This window comes from Diceros bicornis, chromosome 21 (genome assembly GCF_020826845.1).
Source record: "Diceros bicornis minor isolate mBicDic1 chromosome 21, mDicBic1.mat.cur, whole genome shotgun sequence".
NCBI lineage: Eukaryota > Metazoa > Chordata > Mammalia > Perissodactyla > Rhinocerotidae > Diceros > Diceros bicornis.
In genome coordinates this window covers 13,936,508-13,955,469 of record NC_080760.1, presented here as the reverse complement: position 1 = coordinate 13,955,469, position 18,962 = coordinate 13,936,508, and the positions used below count along the sequence as shown (strand labels likewise).

The following is an 18,962-nucleotide window of genomic DNA, read 5'->3' as shown; positions in this document are numbered from 1 at the left end:
ATTTATTCTACTTTTATATTATTTAAACATGTCATTCAGAGGTCATTAAATATTTTGAATCATTACCAAGAAAGATCTCAAAATATAATACTCTGTGCCTCATTTTTCCCATTGTTTTATTAAATACAAGAAAGAACAATACCTACATTCTGACACAAATCTCCACATTCAAGGGCTCCCAAATGGAACACTGTTTTATTTCAGAAAAATATTGTTATTAAAAATGCAGGGCCGGCCCCGTGGCGTAGTGGTTAACTGCGCGTGCTCCACTGCTGGTGGCCCGGGTTTGGATCCTGGGCGTGCACAGACACACTGCTTGTCAGGCCATGCTGTGGCAGCGTCTCACATAAAGCAGAGGAAGATGGGCATGGATGTTAGCTCAGGGCTGATCTTTCTCACACACAAAACAAACAATGCAAATGTAGGGGCCAGCCGGTGGCGTAGCAGTTAAGTGTGCGTGCTCCACTTGGGTCACCCAGGGTTCATAGGTTAGGATCCCGGGCACGCGCCAATGCACCGCTTGTCAAGCCATGCTGTGGCGGCGTCCCATATAAAGTACAGGAAGATGGGCACAGATGTTAGCCCAGGGCCAATCTTCCTCAGCAAAAAGAGGAGGATTGGCATCAGATGTTAGCTCAGGACTGATCTTCCTCACACACACACAAAAATACAAATGTGGTTATCATACCTCTTTCAAATGAAGGGGCCTTTAACATATCTTTATAATAAGAGTAATAAATGGCACTGTCACCCTGAAATGTGATTTCCCGTTCCAGCTCCTAAAAGAAAATAAAATGATTAAATACCAGTGTCCTAAATTTCAACTACAATCTTCCTTCTCTCTCCTCATCTTCTAGACTAATGCTATTTATTTATCCTTTTATTCAAAGATATGTTTGAATTTTCCTTTAATCACTAGTGGCCATATTAATGAGGTTAAGCTTTTTTAATAACCTGGAAATCATTTTAATAAAACATCTAAGGTTTAAAATGGATTGTAACTCATAAGTCATTTACCTATTATATACAAGGAAAATCTAGAGGGAAAAGGAAAATAAATGCCCTAAGGACAGTGAGAATAGTAAGGCAGGTAATAAAAAATGATGGTTGAGGTGTTAGAAGTCCACAATAAAAACATAAGTTTAAGAAGACAGTAGGGGCCGGCCCGGTGGCTTAGCGGTTAGGTGCGGGCGCTCCGCTGCTGGTGGCCCGGGTTCGGATCCCGGGTGAGCACCGACGCACCGCTTCTCTGGCCATGCTGAGGCCACGTCCCACATACAGGAACTAGAAGGATGTGAACTATGACATACAACTATCTACTGGGGCTTTGGGGAAAAATAAATAAATTAATTAATTAATTAAAAAAAAAAAAGAAGACAGTAGTATTTTCTACTGCTATTCCTCTTCCCTATGTATCTAGAAGAGCAAGCCCTTAATTAGTACTTTTCAAGAGCACCAGATACCTAATCAGTGCTTTTCAAAGAAACTTCCAGAAATATAAGCAAATCTTAAAATTAGGCTACACAGAACCAAGAACATAGGTAGTTCAAAACATTGGAAAACCTGTGCTTTTCATGCTGAATCAAGCTTTCACAAATCTATAATCTTTTAAAATAAAACTCGTTTATTTTCACACATAATATTTACCAATTAACAGAAAAATAAAAGATATCAGAGCAGTTTTCCCAAAGTTTGATCATCACAACTTCCTAAGATATAAATGGGTGTTACCTAAAAAAAGCTCTATAGTTAAATAAGTTATGCAAAAGGCTGGCTTGAAGAAAGTTAAATGAGTTTCTTTATTGCAAGACTTTTCAAAGTTTCAGTATACATTATGCATTGTGAATCTCTAAGAGGAAGTTGTTCCCAGATCTATTTGACCAGTGAACCCTTTTCTCTCATTTAGAGCTTATTAATCTAAACAAATTTTACTAAAATGATTTTTTATTAATGAAAACAGACTTGTTTCTTTCTAAGATTTCAAAGACGTAAACTCTTAATCAGCATTTCTCAGATTTAATATGCACATGAAACTCCTAGAGATCTTTATTTATTTATTTATTTATTTATTTTTTCCCCCCAAAGCCCCAGTAGATAGTTGTACGTCATAGCTGCACATCCTTCTAGTTGCTGTATGTGAGACACGGCCTCAGCATGGCCGCAGAAGCAGTGCCTCCGTGCGCGCCCGGGGTTCCGAACCCGGGCCGCCATCATCGGAGCGCGCGCACTTAACCGCTAAGCCATGGGGCCGGCCCCTAGAGATCTTACTAACATGTAGATTCTAAGGTAGGACCTGAGAATCTGCAATTCTGAAAAAGCTCCCAGATGATGCCAATGCTCCTGGCTCATACACAATGCTTTGAAAAACAAGGTTCTTCATGAATGCCTTCTATATTTTCAAACCTTTGGTTGTTCTCAGTTCTGCCTACACAACAGAAATCGCTTGAAAATATTTTGTGCAATACTGATCCCAGATACTCCCCTCACCTAAGAATCTGTGAGGGAGGTTATTTTTTGAAAGCTCCCCAGATGATTCTACCATACATCCAGTGTTGAGAACTACTAATAGCTAATCTGCATAACATTTTTCAAGGAAATATGATATGCTCCAGTAACAGCCTTTGTCAAATCAATACAGGTAAGTAATTATTCAGTTAAATATTTTGGTGGTGTTAGGTATATCAAGGGCTTAAAAACATTTAGGCAGCTTGACTACTTGCTCAAAAGTAAGAACAAAAAATTATTTGGACTAAAAAAAAAAAACAACAAAACCCTTTAGAGGCGAGTGGTAACACTGTGAACTTTGCCAACGCATATTACAGTTATATCTGATTGTGAAGGTAACTCTGAAAACAAACTTATTCAAACGCCAAAAGAATTATGAATAAAGTTATAGTGATTAAAGATTCTGTGATTTAAAACCAAACATTAAACATACTACTATGAGACAACATCTTAATAAGTACTGTTAATCATTTTCAAACCCCCAAAATGTTCAATGATGTAACCTAAAAACAAAACTATTTTGATGCTGAAACTTCCATAGATTGTTGCCGAAATGTAAACTATCAAAACTACTAAAAAGCTGCCTAAACTCCACAACATTTCACTGTCATCAGAAATCGCTGATAAATTAATTGCACGAGGAAAGCACCCTCACAGTTTCTATTCTATGGCCTTGAAATACATTCTATTAAATTTTTCAAGCATGATACCGTCACTGTGTTCTCAAAACAGCTTCTACATCATTTTGTTTCTAATGGCTATAAATAAGAAAGCACTTGTCACACTACACACATATATTTTGGCTCACTGGTAAACACATTACTTAAATTAATACTAAAACAACTTTCACATGCTCAAAATTCTTTCTCCTTACCTGCCTGTTGGAAAACCAGAATTTCCGTTCATGGTATGCTGATAAATAGAGAGCATACATCATACCACTAGTAACTGCTGCAAGACAGCCAATGAAAATCTTTGCAAAGCGCTGAAATAATACATCTGAAAAGAGCACATTCAAAGTAATCAGATGTAGATGATACATGTACTTTTATTAAAAAAGAAAAAGCAATCCAAAGGTAGTATGTACCCTTGATATGATGTGATAAAAATGACACTCTAACTCTGTGGTCTTCCTTCCCAAAACCCATAACCGCAGTGTAATCATGAGAAAAACAGCAGACCAATTCCAACAGAGGTGCATCCTACAGTGTCTGACGAGGAGTCCTCAAAACTGACAAGGTCATCAAAAACAACGAAAGCCTGAGAAACTGCCACAGCCAAGAGAAGTCTAAGGAGCCATGACAACTAACTGTAATGTGACGTCCTGGGTGGGATCTTGGAACAGAAAAGGGACATTAGGTAAAAACTGAGGAAATCTCAACCAAGTGTGGACTTTAGTTAAAAATAATGTATCATTGGGGGCCGCCCAGTGGCGCAGCAGTTAAGTGCACACACTCCATTTCGGCGGCCTGGGGTTCGCAGGTTCGGATCCTGGGCGCGCACCGACACACGCCTGTCAAGCCATGCTGTGGCGACGTCCCATATAAAGTAGAGGAAGCCTGGCAGGCACGGATGTTCACCCAGGGGGCCAATCTTCCTTAGCAAAAAGAAGAGTATTGTCATGGATGTTAGCTCAGGGCTAGTCTTTCTCACAAAAAAAAAAAAAGTATCAATATTGGTTCATTAATTGTAACAAATGTATCATACTAATATAAAATGTTAATAATAGAGTAAACACTGTGTGTTGGGGGGTGGTAACATGGGAACTCTGTACTATCTGCTCAGTTCTATAAATCAAAAATGGTTTTTAAAATTAAAGTCTATTAATTAAGAAAAAGGAAGGTACTAGCAAATATCTACAGAAAAAATACAGATTCATTCAGAATTACTGTTGAGATGTTTTCCTTATCAAGGAATTTTTTTCTTTATTGAGGAATAATTTACGTACTATAAATCACAGCCATTTATTTTTTGTGTGTGTGTAAGGAAGATTAGCCCTGGGCTAACATCTGTGCCCATCTTCCTCTACTCTATACGGGACGCTGCCACAGCACGGCTTGAGAAGCCGTGCGTCGGTGCCTACCTGGGATCCAAACCTGCGAACCCCGGGCCACCAAAGTGGAGCGTGCACACTTAACTGCTAAGCCACCAGGCCGGCCCCAATTACAGCCATTTAAAGTGTATAATTCAATGACTTTTTTTTTTTTTTTAAAGATTTTATTTATTTTTTCCCCCCAAAGCCCCAGTAGATAGCTGTATGTCACAGTTGCACATCCATCTAGTTGCTGTATGTGGGACGCGGCCTCAGCGTGGCCGGAGAAGCAGTGTGTCGGTGCACGCCCGGGATGCAAACCCGGGCCGCCAGCAGCGGAGCGCGCGCACTTAACCGCTAAGCCACGGGGCCGGCCCTATAATTCAATGACTTTAGATGCTTATGTATTTAAAACATCATATACAACTGTCATATATACGTAACTACTTCTTGATGAAATAACATAAAACACATTTGGATTTTCTACACACAGGATGATTTAGTCCTGCTAGAGGTGTTAAGATTAAGTATATGAGCACTGGGCTAAGGGCCCAAAGCCCAGTGTTCTACTACTGAACGACTGACAGATGTGTAAAAATCAGCGTGTTGATTAGTCTAGTTAACCTAAAATCTTGGCTATTTTCAAAACATTATTTAATAAATATTAGTTTACATAGCATACTAGAGACATTAAATAGACTAACTAGTTAGATATCACTAAATTAATAAGAATTATATTCAAAATGCTTGAAAAGCACTACCCAATAAATCAAATATTAGTATCAGTATGATACGTTTTAAAATTACTGTTTCCAATAGCATGTGTAAAGCATTTGGCCTGGCACATAGTAAGTGATACTAACTATTATCATTGGGCTACAGAAGCATACTTGCAAAAATATATCATAGTTAAAGCAATGTTGACACGATATGAACTATAAAAAACGAATAGGAAAAAACTTATCTATGGTGGCAGTTTGACAAAAGTAGTTCCAAGTTTCTGAACGTTTATCTATTTCTGTTTTTTTTCCATTAAGTCTTAGACTACGGCAAATTAATCCTAATTATCAGGGGCTATTATACAAAATATATTCAACCAAATCCTATATATTAATGCCCTACGTTGATACTAAATATTCTGCTTTTGAAAGTTTTTTTGTAAAGAGTCAAAGATGGAATCAAGCTATCAGTGTTTGGTTTAAGTGTATACATTTTAGAGAAAATAAAGAGCTCTAGGCTCTGGAAATCATTGTTTTAAAAAATTATCATTTTAATTGGAAAACTGAAAAGTAAAGGATCTGACTTCTAATTACGTTATGTTAGTCATTAACCAGCCTAATCAGATAACTTCTGTGTTATCTGTGTTACCTGTGTTATCCCGTCACTTGTAAAATGCTAATCATGCACACACAAAAAAGAAAACTACATAAATGTCAATATCAATAATATAGGGCATAGTTAAGTAACCTTTAAAGCACAGGAAAAAGCTAATGACATGTTAAGAAAAGAAATGTAGGATTCAATTTCACAAAAAGTAAAAAAAAAAAAAAAAGAAAAAGTATAAATACATTGAAAAAAATATAAGCAATACTTACCAAAATTTTAAGAGTATTATATCTACTGGAATTATTCATACATTTTATTTTTATTATACTTTTCTCTATGTTCTACATTTTCTACCCTAAAAATATATTTTTGTAGTTAGGAAGAAAATACTATTTTATAGTAGTTATCTCTGAATTGTTTATTATGTTTCTTATATTGTATTTTCCAAAATGTTTTAAATGACCACTCTATTAGTCAGCTTTGCTGTGATAAAGAAGTGACCTCAAGGGGCCAGAACCATGGCCTAGTGATTAAGTTTGGTGTACTCTGCTTCAGCGGCCCAGGTTCAGTTCCTGGGCACAGACCTATACCACTTGTCGGTGGCCATACTGTGGCAGTGACCCACATACAAAATAGAGGGAGATTGGCACAAATGTTAGCTCAGGGTGAATCTTTATCAGCAAAAAAAAAAAAGTGAACCCAAACTATCAGTGGCTTATGAAACAAAGATTTATTTCTCACTGATTACTTGTGGGAAATGGGTCAGCAGTGACTCTACACCCAATTCCAGACTTCAGATTAGTTGTGGGTCTTCTCCTTATATCTTCTTCAGAGTTCCAGACTGGGATCAGTCCCTATTTGGGACATACTGTTCTCATGACAGAGAACAAGAACAGGAGAACAGGCAGAAGCATACAACGCCTCTTACAGTTTCTGGTCAGAACTAGTACACTGCTTTTTCCACTCATTCTGCTGGCCCAGGCAAGTCACACAGTCAGCCCGACAACAGGTAGGGAAGAGGCATCCAAATCACATGCCAACAGGAGGTGATTATCATCCACTTTTAAGTGAGAGAGCTAACATTTGGGAACAATAAAAGGTCCACCAGGGTCTGCCCCATTAGTCACAAATATTCACTTCCCTTCCAAAGGCAAAATACACTCACTACTTCTCAAGAAAGATACCCTCAGAGCAGCTTACTCAGCCTGCTTCCTGCACGTCAAGCTAGGAATTCATACATTATTTTAAGACCTGAAGAGTTGTGTCCTTTTTAATCTAGACTGGAGTTCTTTTGACAGTACATCTCTCTCAAAAGCTCAGCCAACAATTCTCCTAGGTACTTACCCAAGAGAAATAAAAACAGATGTCCACAAAAAGATTTGTACAAGTATGTTCATGGCAGCCTTATTAATAATAGCTAAATACTAGAAACTACTTAACAAGAAGAGAAGGGATAAATAATTAAGCAACATGAATGACTCTCAACTGACTATGTTTTTAAAGGATAACATACTGAGCTAAGTGAAAGAATCCAAACACAAAGGCATACATGTTGTATGATTCCATTTATATGAAATTCTAAAACAGGCAAAGTTAATTAATCAATATTGAAAAATATCAGAAGAGTGGTTGTCTTGGGGGGTACAGGGGAAATCTACTTCCTGGAAAGAGATACAAAGGGGCTTTCTGGGATAATGGAAACGTTCTGTATCTTGTTTCAGCTATATTCAAGTGTCAAAGTCATTTAATTAAACACCTAAGATTCTGTGCATTTTATGGTATATTAATTGTACATTAATTTTACAAAATTATATCACTCATCTTTGCAAAGAAAATTAAGAATTTTGTTGGCCTTTTACCTAATTGATTCCAGTCAGCTTCATATTCTAGTAACTATACCTACAATTTTTTTTCTAGATATGCCTCTCTCAAAGATTTAACTACATGTATCTTGAGCTTATCATGCTTTTATGGGACTGCATCCTTTGTCCTTTTTCGCCCTGAGAGCTTTGTCCAGCTGAAAGGACTTACTGGGAACTACCTTAATCCATTCACACATTTAACAAACTGTGTTGACAGCCTTGTCCTTGATTTGGTCACTGCCCTGAGGATTCATCTTAATCAATCTTTGTTACTCAAAGTATTGTTTTTTTTGTTTTTTGAGGAAGATCAGCCCTGAGCTAACATCCATGTCAATCCTCCTCTTTTTGCTGAGGAAGACGCCCTGAGCTATCATCTCTGCCCATCTTCCTCCACTTTATATGGGACGTGGCCACAGCATGGCTTGACAAGCGGTGCATCAGTACGCACCCGGGATCCGAACCCGGGCCGCCAGCAGTGGAACATGTGCACTTAACTGCTATGCCACAGGGCTGGCCCCCCAAAGTATTTCTTGATTTTATTTTTTACTGGTTGAAAAGACAATCAGTTCTAACTTCAACACTACTAAGTCCCAGAAATTTTGGATTCTCTATTTTCCTCTTCATTCCCGCTTGCAAATAGGCCAACTGTGTTCTAAATTCATCTCTTTCCTATAATCAAATGCAGCGGATAACCAAGGGACTCTAGTAACATTCTGTTTTGCAATCTTGTTACCTAAAACAATAAAAAATTAGTATTAAAATTGCGACTATTCACAGGAAACAGTTTCATAAAATGTTTTGTGACTGCACAATAGGGATTATTATTTTTCCAGCTCCCAAAAAGTTTTCTTGCTGCTAGCCCCTGAACTAGATCTGTAGATGACCCACTGCCTTTACCTTATTTGAGCAAATATATATAAATGGGCCCTCACCTCTTTATGGGCAGGAAGCAATATGAGAAAGCTATTCAGCTCCTAAGGATGGCATATTCTCCAAAGCCATCTTCAGACATGGTTCAGGAGGATAATGGAAAAGGAAGGACCTCCAGAGGGTGGAACCAAGGACCACGAAGAACAAGGAACTGGGAAGCTACTCCTAAGGAAAACAACTGGGGCCTAATCAAAAAACATTCTCTACCCCAGAGTAAGGAGACCTCAAATTTACCTAGTAGGATTTCAGAAATGCTATGGACCAGTGGCTGATGTGTCTCTCTCACTCTTGCTCTCTCTGAATGGAAGCATTTATTTTGGTTATCCTGCCCCTGTCCAACAACATATAATGGGAGAGGAGGCATGTGCAGAAAAGAATGAGCAAAGCAGGCCTGCAACTGCTTTGCTAAGAAAGGCCTGCTTGCAAGGTAGGCTCTTCACTGGCATCTGGGAACTGGGATTTCAGGAGGGTTCCCACCATTCTCTAACTGATAAGTGTGGTTTACTGAACCTAACTTGCTTGTACAAACAATGTGGTTCATGTTGACCACTTTCCTTCTGGGAGTCTAGAATTTTGGTATGTGGTAGGCAGAGGGTGCATGACCAGCCACCAATAAAAACCCTAGGCAGAGTTGCTATGAGCTTCCTTGGTAGACAAAACTACAAATGTCACAATTTGATGCTGAAGGAATAGAGCACATACTGTGTGAGTTCACTGGGAGAGGAATCTTGGAAGGTTGTGCCTAGTTTCCTGTGAACTTCAACCCATAGGCCTTTTCCCTTTGCTGACTTTTTCTTAAATTGTTCACTGTAATAAATCATAGCTGTGAATATAACTATATTCTGAGACCTGGGAGTCCTTCTAGCTAATCTCCAAACACAGAGGTGGTCTTGGGCACCCCTGACACAGAGCAGATAACTTGTCTTTTTAATTCACAGGTCTCAGGATCAGAATGAGTAATAGCTGTCCCTGATGAAGCCCACGGTCTTCAAGACTGATGCCACTTCTGGATAAGACTGAGTGTCTTCCTGGGGGCGGGGGAGGTAGCGAAGGTATTTTGTCTGAGGGAGAGAAGTAAATATTTATGACCAAAAGGACAGAATGCAGTAGACTGTTATTATCATGATAATATTATTATTACTACTACGTTATTATTATCCCCAACTATCTTTTCCTTTCCTATAAAAAGATTATTCATCCCTGCCTAGTACTATGTGACTTGCAACGCTTCCCTGTAGTCAGAGCATACTTCTCCGTCCCATTGTCTAGATTGATTACATGACTTGCTCAGGCCAAGCGAATGTAGGTACAAGTGACAGTGTGCCAGTTCGGCAGAAACTTGAAGAGGCACTGTGTGATTCTGCCTGCTCTCCTGCTCTTTTTCTCTGCCACAAGAAAAACACATCCCCAGTAGGGGCTGCCCCTTCATGACACATGAAGCTACATCAGCCAACCTGCAGCCACAACATGTAACGTTAATCAGAAATAAATGTTTGTTGTAAGCCAGTGAGATTTAGGGGTTTTTCTACAGCAAAACCTAATGCAAGTTGACTGATATCATTGCATACTTAACCACAAAATATGTTTATTCATTTAAAACATTAACATAATATATACTACCTAGCATAACTATTTTTGTAGTAGCACAAAAACTCCAACAAATCTATCTAACTTACGTTTTGGAGCTCTTTCAGGAACTGGAGTGTCATTGATTTTCTCTTCTTTGGCAGATTCTTTATTTTCTGAAGACTTTGGCTTTTTTCTTTGGCGCAGCTCTATAATTGGTCCTTAAAATATTTGAGAAGTTATTGCAATGTGTGTATCAAATTATTCTGTCTGTATCCCAAAATGATTAACTTTTATTATACTAAGACAAAAGTCACATGGAGACCAATTAGTACCAAAGATAACTTTTTTCATAATTATTTTAGCATTCCCACAAAACTGTCTTTCCTACAAAGACAATATAAGTCCCAACTCCAACTCGTGCTTTCAGTCCTACTGATAAATCAATGCGCTCTTCTCCTGAGATGATGCTATTTTCAAACTATCCCAAAACAAGTAAACTCTTTTCCAGAATGATTGGGAAACAAGTGTTATTTAACAAATAAGCTGCTTATTTTAGTTACCTGAAAGTACCATACACATCATTCACGGATTAATGATTTTTTAAAAATCAAAATATAATAAAATACATTGCTCATGAAACTATACTTCATTTTTTTAATAATCCTGAAAGTTCTGTAGAATTTCACAGTGCTGTGGTATCATTATCATTCAACAGTCTTATAGATTTAGGTATCAGAAAATAGGCTGAACCTATAAATATCCCTATATTTGGGAAGCTCTCAGAAAATTCCCCAATATTAGACTATCTACCCTTTCTACATCTGATAAAAAAAATGTAGAGGAGTGACGTCAGCATCATGGCGGAGTGAGCTTTCCCGTGAATTCTTCCCCCACAAAATACAACAAAAGTAACAGCCACAGACAAACAACGGAATCCCAGACAGTCAAAAGCTGGAGCGGAGGGATCCACACTGCCGCACATCTGAGAGCGGAACGTGCTGGGCCCCCGGAGGAAGTGGGGAGAGGTAAGGAGAACTCCGCTCCCTCCCCATCAGATCAGCGATCCGGTCCGCGCGGCTCCCAGAGAGGGGGGAGGGGCGGCCCTCGGCGGGAAACTGTAGCTCTTCGGGCGCTCTCAGCCAGTGGGAAACTCCCGCACAGAGGGCTCAGAGGAGCCACAGGGCTACCATCAACATCTGAGCAACCCAGAGAGCGGATAAAGAGGGGCAAACGAGAAGCCTCCCACGTCAGGGACCCAGAGGGCAAAAGAGAGAGCTCCCCCCTCCCCACAACCCGGAGTCTGCAGCTCGACCAGATCTAGCGGTCCGAGGCAGACCAGAATAAATTGGACTGGACCCGTGGATCGCAGTGGGGAAAAGAAACAAAACAAAACAAAACAAAACTGCGGATCGCAGCAGAAAAACTGGGGCAGAGCGCAGGGGGCTTAGACTACACAGCCCTTCACCACCACACAGTGGCGGCAGGTGGAAAGTGCAACCAGAGACTTCCAGGATGAGGAAAATCAAAACCAACACAGGAACCACAATGCAAAAATATATGAAATCACCAGACCAGAAACAAAATGACAAGCAACCAGAAATCAACCCCGAAGACACAGAAATCCATAAACTAAATGACAGAGATTTCAAAATAGCTATCATAAAAACACTCAACGAAATACGAGACAACACAGACAAACAATTTAATGAGATTAGGAGTTTCTTCACAAAAGAGATTGAAATCATAAAGAAAAACCTATCAGGGCTGATGGAGATGAAGAACACAATGGAGGAGATAAAGGAGAATCTGGAATCTTTAAAGAACAGAGCTGACAATATGGAGGAAAGAATTAGTACTTTAGAGGATAGGAATACAGATATACTCCAGATGGAAGAAGAGAGAGAACTAAGACTAAAAAGAAATGAAGAAAGACTCCGAGAAATATCGGACTCTATTAGAAAATGTAACATAAGAATTATAGGTATTCCCGAGGGAGAGGAGAGGGAAAGAGGAACAGAGAGCCTATTCAAGGAAATAATAGCTGAAAATTTCCCAAATCTGGGGAAGGAGCAAGAAATACCAGTAAGCGAAGCCAACAGGACGCCTATATATATTAACAGACAAAGGCCTTCACCACGACACCTAGTGGTAAGGCTAGCCAGGGTCAACGACAAAGAAACAATATTAAGGGCAGCTAGACAAAAACAAAAAATAACGTACAAAGGAACTCCCATCAGGCTCTCAGCGGATTTCTCAACAGAAACTTTTCAGGCTAGAAGAGACTGGAATGATATATTCAAATACTAAAAGACAAAAACTTTCAGCCAAGAATACTCTATCCAGCAAAAATATCCTTCAAATATGATGGAGAAATAGTAACTCTCCCAGATAAACAAAAGCTAAGGGAGTTCATGGCCACGAGACCGCCACTACAAGAAATACTCAAGAAGGCCCTCAGGCCTGAAAACAAGAAGAGAAAGGGAACACAAAGCTTGGAGTAAGGAGAAAAGTAGGTAGACAAAATCAGAGAAATAGTAGATCTTTACCGGAATAGGTTAGCAACCACTTAAATACTAAACTCAAAGATCAAAGGAAGAAATTCACCAAAAATAAATTTAACCTCATCACTGTAAACACACAGCCACAACACAAGATAGAATAAGGTATAACAAGAGCAACTTAGAAGGGGAAGAGGAAAGTGACTGAATTGACTTAGTATAAGGAAATAGGAGGCTATCAGATAATGGACTATCTCATACAGAAGATTTTTCGCCCAAACCTCAAGGTAACCACTAAACAAATAATCAAATTAAAACCACATATGATAAACAAAGAGAAAACTAGAAGAATCATAAGACAGAATAACCAAACTGAATTGGCAATCCAAAACAAATGGGACAAGAAACAAAGGAAATGCAAAAGAACCAGAAAATAAGTGACAAAACAGCAACATTCAACCCTCATATTTCAATAATTACCCTAAATGTAAATGGATTGAACTCTCCAATCAAAAGATACAGAGTGGCAGGATGGATTAAAAAGCAAGACCCAACAATATGCTGCCTTCAGGAAACACATCTTAGCACTAAAGACAAGCACAGGCTCAGAGTGAAAGGATGGAAGACAATACTCCAAGCTAATGGCAAACAAAAGAAAGCAGGTGTTGCCATACTCATATCAGACAAAGTAGACTTCAAGATAAAACAGGTTAAGAAAGACAAAGAAGGGAAATATATAATGATAAAAGGGACACTCCATCAAGAAGACATATCACTCATAAATATATATGCACCCAACATAGGAGCACCAATGTACATAAAACAACTATTAACAAACCTAAAAGGAGAAATCAACAACAACACAATAATAGTAGGGGATCTTAACACCCCACTTACAGCAATGGATAGATCATCCAGACAAAAAGTTAATAAAGAAATATTAGACTTAAATGAAAAACTGGACGAGATGGACCTAGTAGACATATACAGAGCACTCCACCCAAAAACAGCTGACTACACATTCTTCTCAAGCGCGCATGGAACATTCTCTAGGATAGACCATATGTTGGGAAACAAAGCAAGCCTCAATAAATTTAAGAGGATTGAAATCATAACAAGCATCTTTTCAGACCATAAGGCTATGAAACTGGAAATGAACCAGGAAAAAAAAACTGGGAAAGTGACAAAAATGTGGAGATTAAACAACATGCTACTGAACAACCAATGGATCATTGATGAAATTAAAGGAGAAATCAAAAACTATCTGGAAACAAATGAAAATGATAACATGCCATATCAAACCATATGGGACGCAGCAAAAGCGGTCCTGAGAGGGAAACTCATAGCGATACAAGCCCACCTTAACAAACAAGAAAAAGCCCTAATAGGCAACCTTAAATTACACCTAACAGAACTAGAAAAAGAAGAACAAACAAAGCCCAAAGCCAGCAGAAGGAGAGAAATAATAAAAATCAGAGCAGAAATAAATGATATTGAGACCAAAAAAACAGTAGAAAGGATTAATGAAACAAAGAGTTGGTTCTTCGAGAAGATAAACAAAATAGACAAACCCTTAGCCAGGCTAACTAAGAAAAAAAGAGAAAAGGCTCAAGTAAATAAAATTAGAAATGAAAGAGGAGAAATTACAACGGATACCATGGAAATACAGAGGATTATAAGAGAATACTATGAGAAATTATATGCCAACAAATTGGACAATCTAGAAGAAATGGATAAATTCTTAGACTTATACAACCTCCCAAAATTGAACCAAGAAGAAATGGAGAATCTGAATAGACCAATCACAAGTAAAGAGATTGAAATAGTAATCAAAAACCTCCCAAAAAATAAAAGTCCAGGACCAGATGGCTTCTCCAGTGAATTTTACCAAACATTCAAAGAAGATTTAATACCCATCCTCCTCAAACTATTCCAAAAAATAGAGGAAGATGGAACACTTCCTGAATCATTCTACGAGGCCAACATCACCCTGATACCGAAACCAGACAAAGACAATACAAAGAAAGAAAATTACAGGCCAATATCGCTGATGAACATTGATGCAAAAATCCTCAACAAAATATTGGCAAACCGAATACAACAATATATTAAAAAGATCATACACCATGATCAAGTGGGATTTATACCAGAGACGCAGGGATGGTTCAACATCCGCAAATCAATCAACGTGATACATCACATCAACAAAACAAAGAATAAAAACCACATGATCATCTCAATAGACGCAGAGAAGGCATTTGACAAGATACAACATCCATTTATGATAAAAACTCTCAATAAATTGGGAATAGAAGGAAAGTACCTCAACATAATAAAGGCCATATATGACAAACCCACAGCTAACATCATACTCAACGGGGAAAGACTGAAAGCCATTCCTCTGAGAACAGGAACGAGGCAGGGCTGCCCACTCTCACCACTCCTGTTCAACATAGTACTGGAGGTTTTGGCCAGAGCAATTAGGCAAGAAAAAGGAATAAAAGGAATCCAAATAGGTAACGAAGAAGTGAAACTCTCACTATTTGCAGATGACATGATTGTATATATAGAAAACCCTAAAGAATCTGTTGGAAAACTGTTAGAAACAATCAACAACTACAGCAAAGTTGCAGGGTACAAAATCAATCTACAAAAATCAGTTGCATTTCTATATGCTAATAATGAACTAACAGAAAGAGAGCTCAAAAAGATAATACCATTTACAATAGCACCAAAAAGAATAAAATACCTAGGAATAAATCTTACCAAGGAGGTGAAGGACCTATACAATGAGAACTACAAGACATTATTGAGGGAAATCTACGATGACATAAAGAAATGGAAAGATATCCCATGCACGTGGATTGGAAGAATAAACATAGTTAAAATGTCTATATTACCTAAAGCAATCTACAGATTCAATGCAATCCCAATCAGAATCCCAATGACATTCTTCACAGAAATAGAAAAAAGAATACTAAAATTTATATGGGGCAACAAAAGACCCCGAATAGCTAAAGAAATCCTAAAGAAAAAGAACAAAGCAGGAGGCATCACAATTCCTGACTTCAAAACATACTACAAAGCAATAGTAATCAAAACAGCATGGTACTGGTACAAAAACAGACACACAGATCAATGGAACAGAATTGAAAGCCCAGGAATAAAACCACACATATACGGACAGCTAATTTTCGACAAAGGTGCTAAGGACATGCAATGGAGAAAGGAAAGTCTCTTCAATAAATGGTGTTGGGAAAACTGGACATCCACATGCAAAAGAATGAAAGTGGACCATGTGCTATCGCCATACACAAAAATTAACTCAAAATGGATCAAAGACCTGAAGGTGAGACCTGAAACTATAAAACTCATAGAAGAAAATATAGGCAACACACTATTTGACATTGGGTTTAAAGGAATCTTTTCGGATGACATGCCTACCCAGACTAGGGAAACTAAAGAAAAAATAAACAAGTGGGACTTTATCAGACTAAAGAGCTTTTATAAGACAAATGAAATCAGAATCAAGATGAACAAACAACCAACCAGCTGGGAGAGAATATTTGCAAAACATACATCTGACAAGGGGTTGATCTCCATAATATATAAAGAACTCACACAATTGAACAACAAAAAAACAAACAACCCGATCAAAAAATGGGCAGAGGAAATGAACAGACACCTCTCCAAGGAAGATATACAGATGGCCAATAGGCACATGAAAAGATGCTCAACATCACTAATCATCAGGGAAATGCAAATCAAAACAACACTAAGATACCACCTCACGCCCGTTAGAATGGCTATAATCACCAAGACAAAAAACAACAAATGTTGGAGAGGATGTGGAGAAACAGGAACCCTCATACACAGCTGGTGGGAATGCAAATTGGTGCAGCCTCTATGGAAAACGGTATGGAGATTCCTCAAAGAATTAAAAATAGAGATGCCCTATGATCCAGCCATCCCACTACTGGGAATCTATCCAACGCACCTGAAATCAACAATCCAAAGAGGCTTATGCACCCCTATGTTCATTGCAGCATTATTCACCATAGCCAAGAAGTGGAAGCAACCTAAGTGTCCCTCGACTGACGATTGGATTAAGAAAATGTGGTATATATATACAATGGAATACTACTCAGCCATAAAAAAAGACAAAATCGTCCCATTTGCAACAACATGGATGGGCCTGGAGCGTATTATGTTAAGTGAAATAAGCCAGAAAGAGAAAGACAAACACTGTATGATCTCACTCATATGTGGAATATAAACCAACACATGGACAGAGAAAACTGGACTGTGGTTACCCGGGAAGTGGGGGTGGGGGGTGGGCACAAGGGGTGAAGGGAGTCATATATGGGGTGAAGGACAAACAAAAATGTACAACCCAAAATCTCACAATGTTAGAAACCATTAAAATATCAATAAAAATGTAAAAAAAAAAAAAAAAAAAAAAAAAAAAATGTAATGCAGAAAGTACCTCAAAACCAGTAAACTAAATTTCAAATTAAATAGGAATTTACTGTCTTCAACTTCACTACTTTTTCTCCCTAGAATTAATTATCTTATGGGGTAGACTACGACTGTTGTGTAGGTGCAGAATGTCCTGTCAAGTTATAAGGTGGTACAAGAAGTTATCTCCTCCTTAGAGAAGCAAAGGAGAGCTTTTCTTTTCTCTTAGTAATGACTTTAGTCTATCAAATATGAGCCTAAAAAGAAGTCAAAAAAGGAGAAATGAATCAGCTACTGTTGCTGATGGTCAGATGGATGGTTCTCTAAGTTTACTATGGAAAATGAATAAAATAAATGTATTTTTAAATAGCTTCAAAGCAAATTCATGTTTGCAAAAATATCTTTAAACACTGGCATAGTGAGAAAAAAATACTGTACATTTACTGGATTCAGTCTGACTAGTCTAATTTTTAACCATTTCTATACTATCATTAATTTTGTAGTCATTTTAAGTAGCAAAGCCAATCAATACATTAAAAAATGATGTTATTCTTAAAAAAGCCATACTGAGGATTTTGAGTATTTTTGCATACAAATCTGGGCCAACTAATAAATATTATCATCTTCCTTCTTCATGATGCCCTTTTAATTTTCCCCCACTATGGGTTAAAGCAAAAATTAGAAGTAGTCAACAAGAATGAAGACTTATGTAAAGCCAAATAAAGTCTTCAGATACAAGTTATTATTTTTAATTTTATTAAAAAAGAATACAAAGAAAAAATATAACCGCAAGAAGAGTACTTAACAGTTACACATGCATGATTAAACATATGAATATTATCAGATTTTTAAAAAAATTTAATTGGATAATTTCAGAAATCAAGTTAACAGATCTATTGAGGTAGTTAACAAATGTATGTGACCACTGGGTTAGACAGGTCTAATAATCTTTTATTAGATTATTAGACAGAGTCTAAAAGCACACACTTAAAGATAAATTGGGAAGGGAATATTCACATAAAAAGTGTTCTTTACAAAAAGCTATCATTTTCCTTTTTTAAAAAATTTCTTTATAAAATGCATCACTCTACAGGGACTTTAATAAAGCGTTCTCTGTGTATATAGATGGATTTTATTTACAAAAGTACAATTTACACAAAAATTTTGCATAGATCCCCAATCTATGAAATATAAAAATCTTAATAGTCATCTCTCAAGAATTTATATTAGCAATGACAAAGGACCATACAAATAAATAATCTATAGGGCCAGCCCCGTGGCTTAGCAGTTAAGTATGCTCGCTCCGCTACTGGCGGCCCAGGTTCGGATCCCGGGCGCGCACCAAGGCACCGTTTCTCCGGCCATGCTGAGGCCGCGTCCCACATACAGCAACTAGAGGGACGTGCAACTATGACGTACAACTATCTACTGGGGCTTTGGGGGGGAAAAAGAAAGGAGGAGGATTGCCAATAGATGTTAGCTCAGAGCCGGTCTTCCTCAGCAAAAAGAGGAGGATTAGCATGGATGTTAGCTCAGGGCTGATCTTACTCACAAAAAAAAAAAAAAAAAAACCAAATAAATAATCTATAAAGGATTTATAATATTTTCTTGCTTCTAACATGCCACACCTTTTAAGATACTATTTAATAACAGTTTTTTAGGGAAAAAAACCTACCATATTAAATGCATACACTGAATTTAAGACATACCAATTTCAGTGGCATTAAACTGTGGGAGCAAAAAGTACAACTTGGGAAATACAGTATTCATTTTAGCCAATCG

At 37.9% G+C, this 18,962-nt stretch overlaps 1 protein-coding gene across 8 annotated transcripts in view; it reads right to left on the bottom strand.

The window, feature by feature from the left end:
- DPY19L4 (dpy-19 like 4) overlaps positions 1-18,962 on the bottom strand; it is a 66,865-nt gene that overhangs the window by 45,419 nt on the left and 2,484 nt on the right. For 6 of the 8 annotated variants that reach the window (XM_058564626.1, XM_058564629.1, XM_058564628.1 and 3 more), the window contains exons 2-4: positions 10,332-10,442; positions 3,380-3,504; positions 689-779 (exon numbers count right to left, since the gene is read on the bottom strand). In XM_058564626.1, the coding sequence (XP_058420609.1) occupies positions 689-779; positions 3,380-3,504; positions 10,332-10,442 (327 nt within the window). Of the gene's footprint in view, positions 1-688; positions 780-3,379; positions 3,505-8,657; positions 9,717-10,331; positions 10,443-18,962 lie in introns of those variants that run through there. The other 2 variants (XM_058564631.1, XM_058564632.1) reach the window with 2 other exon arrangements.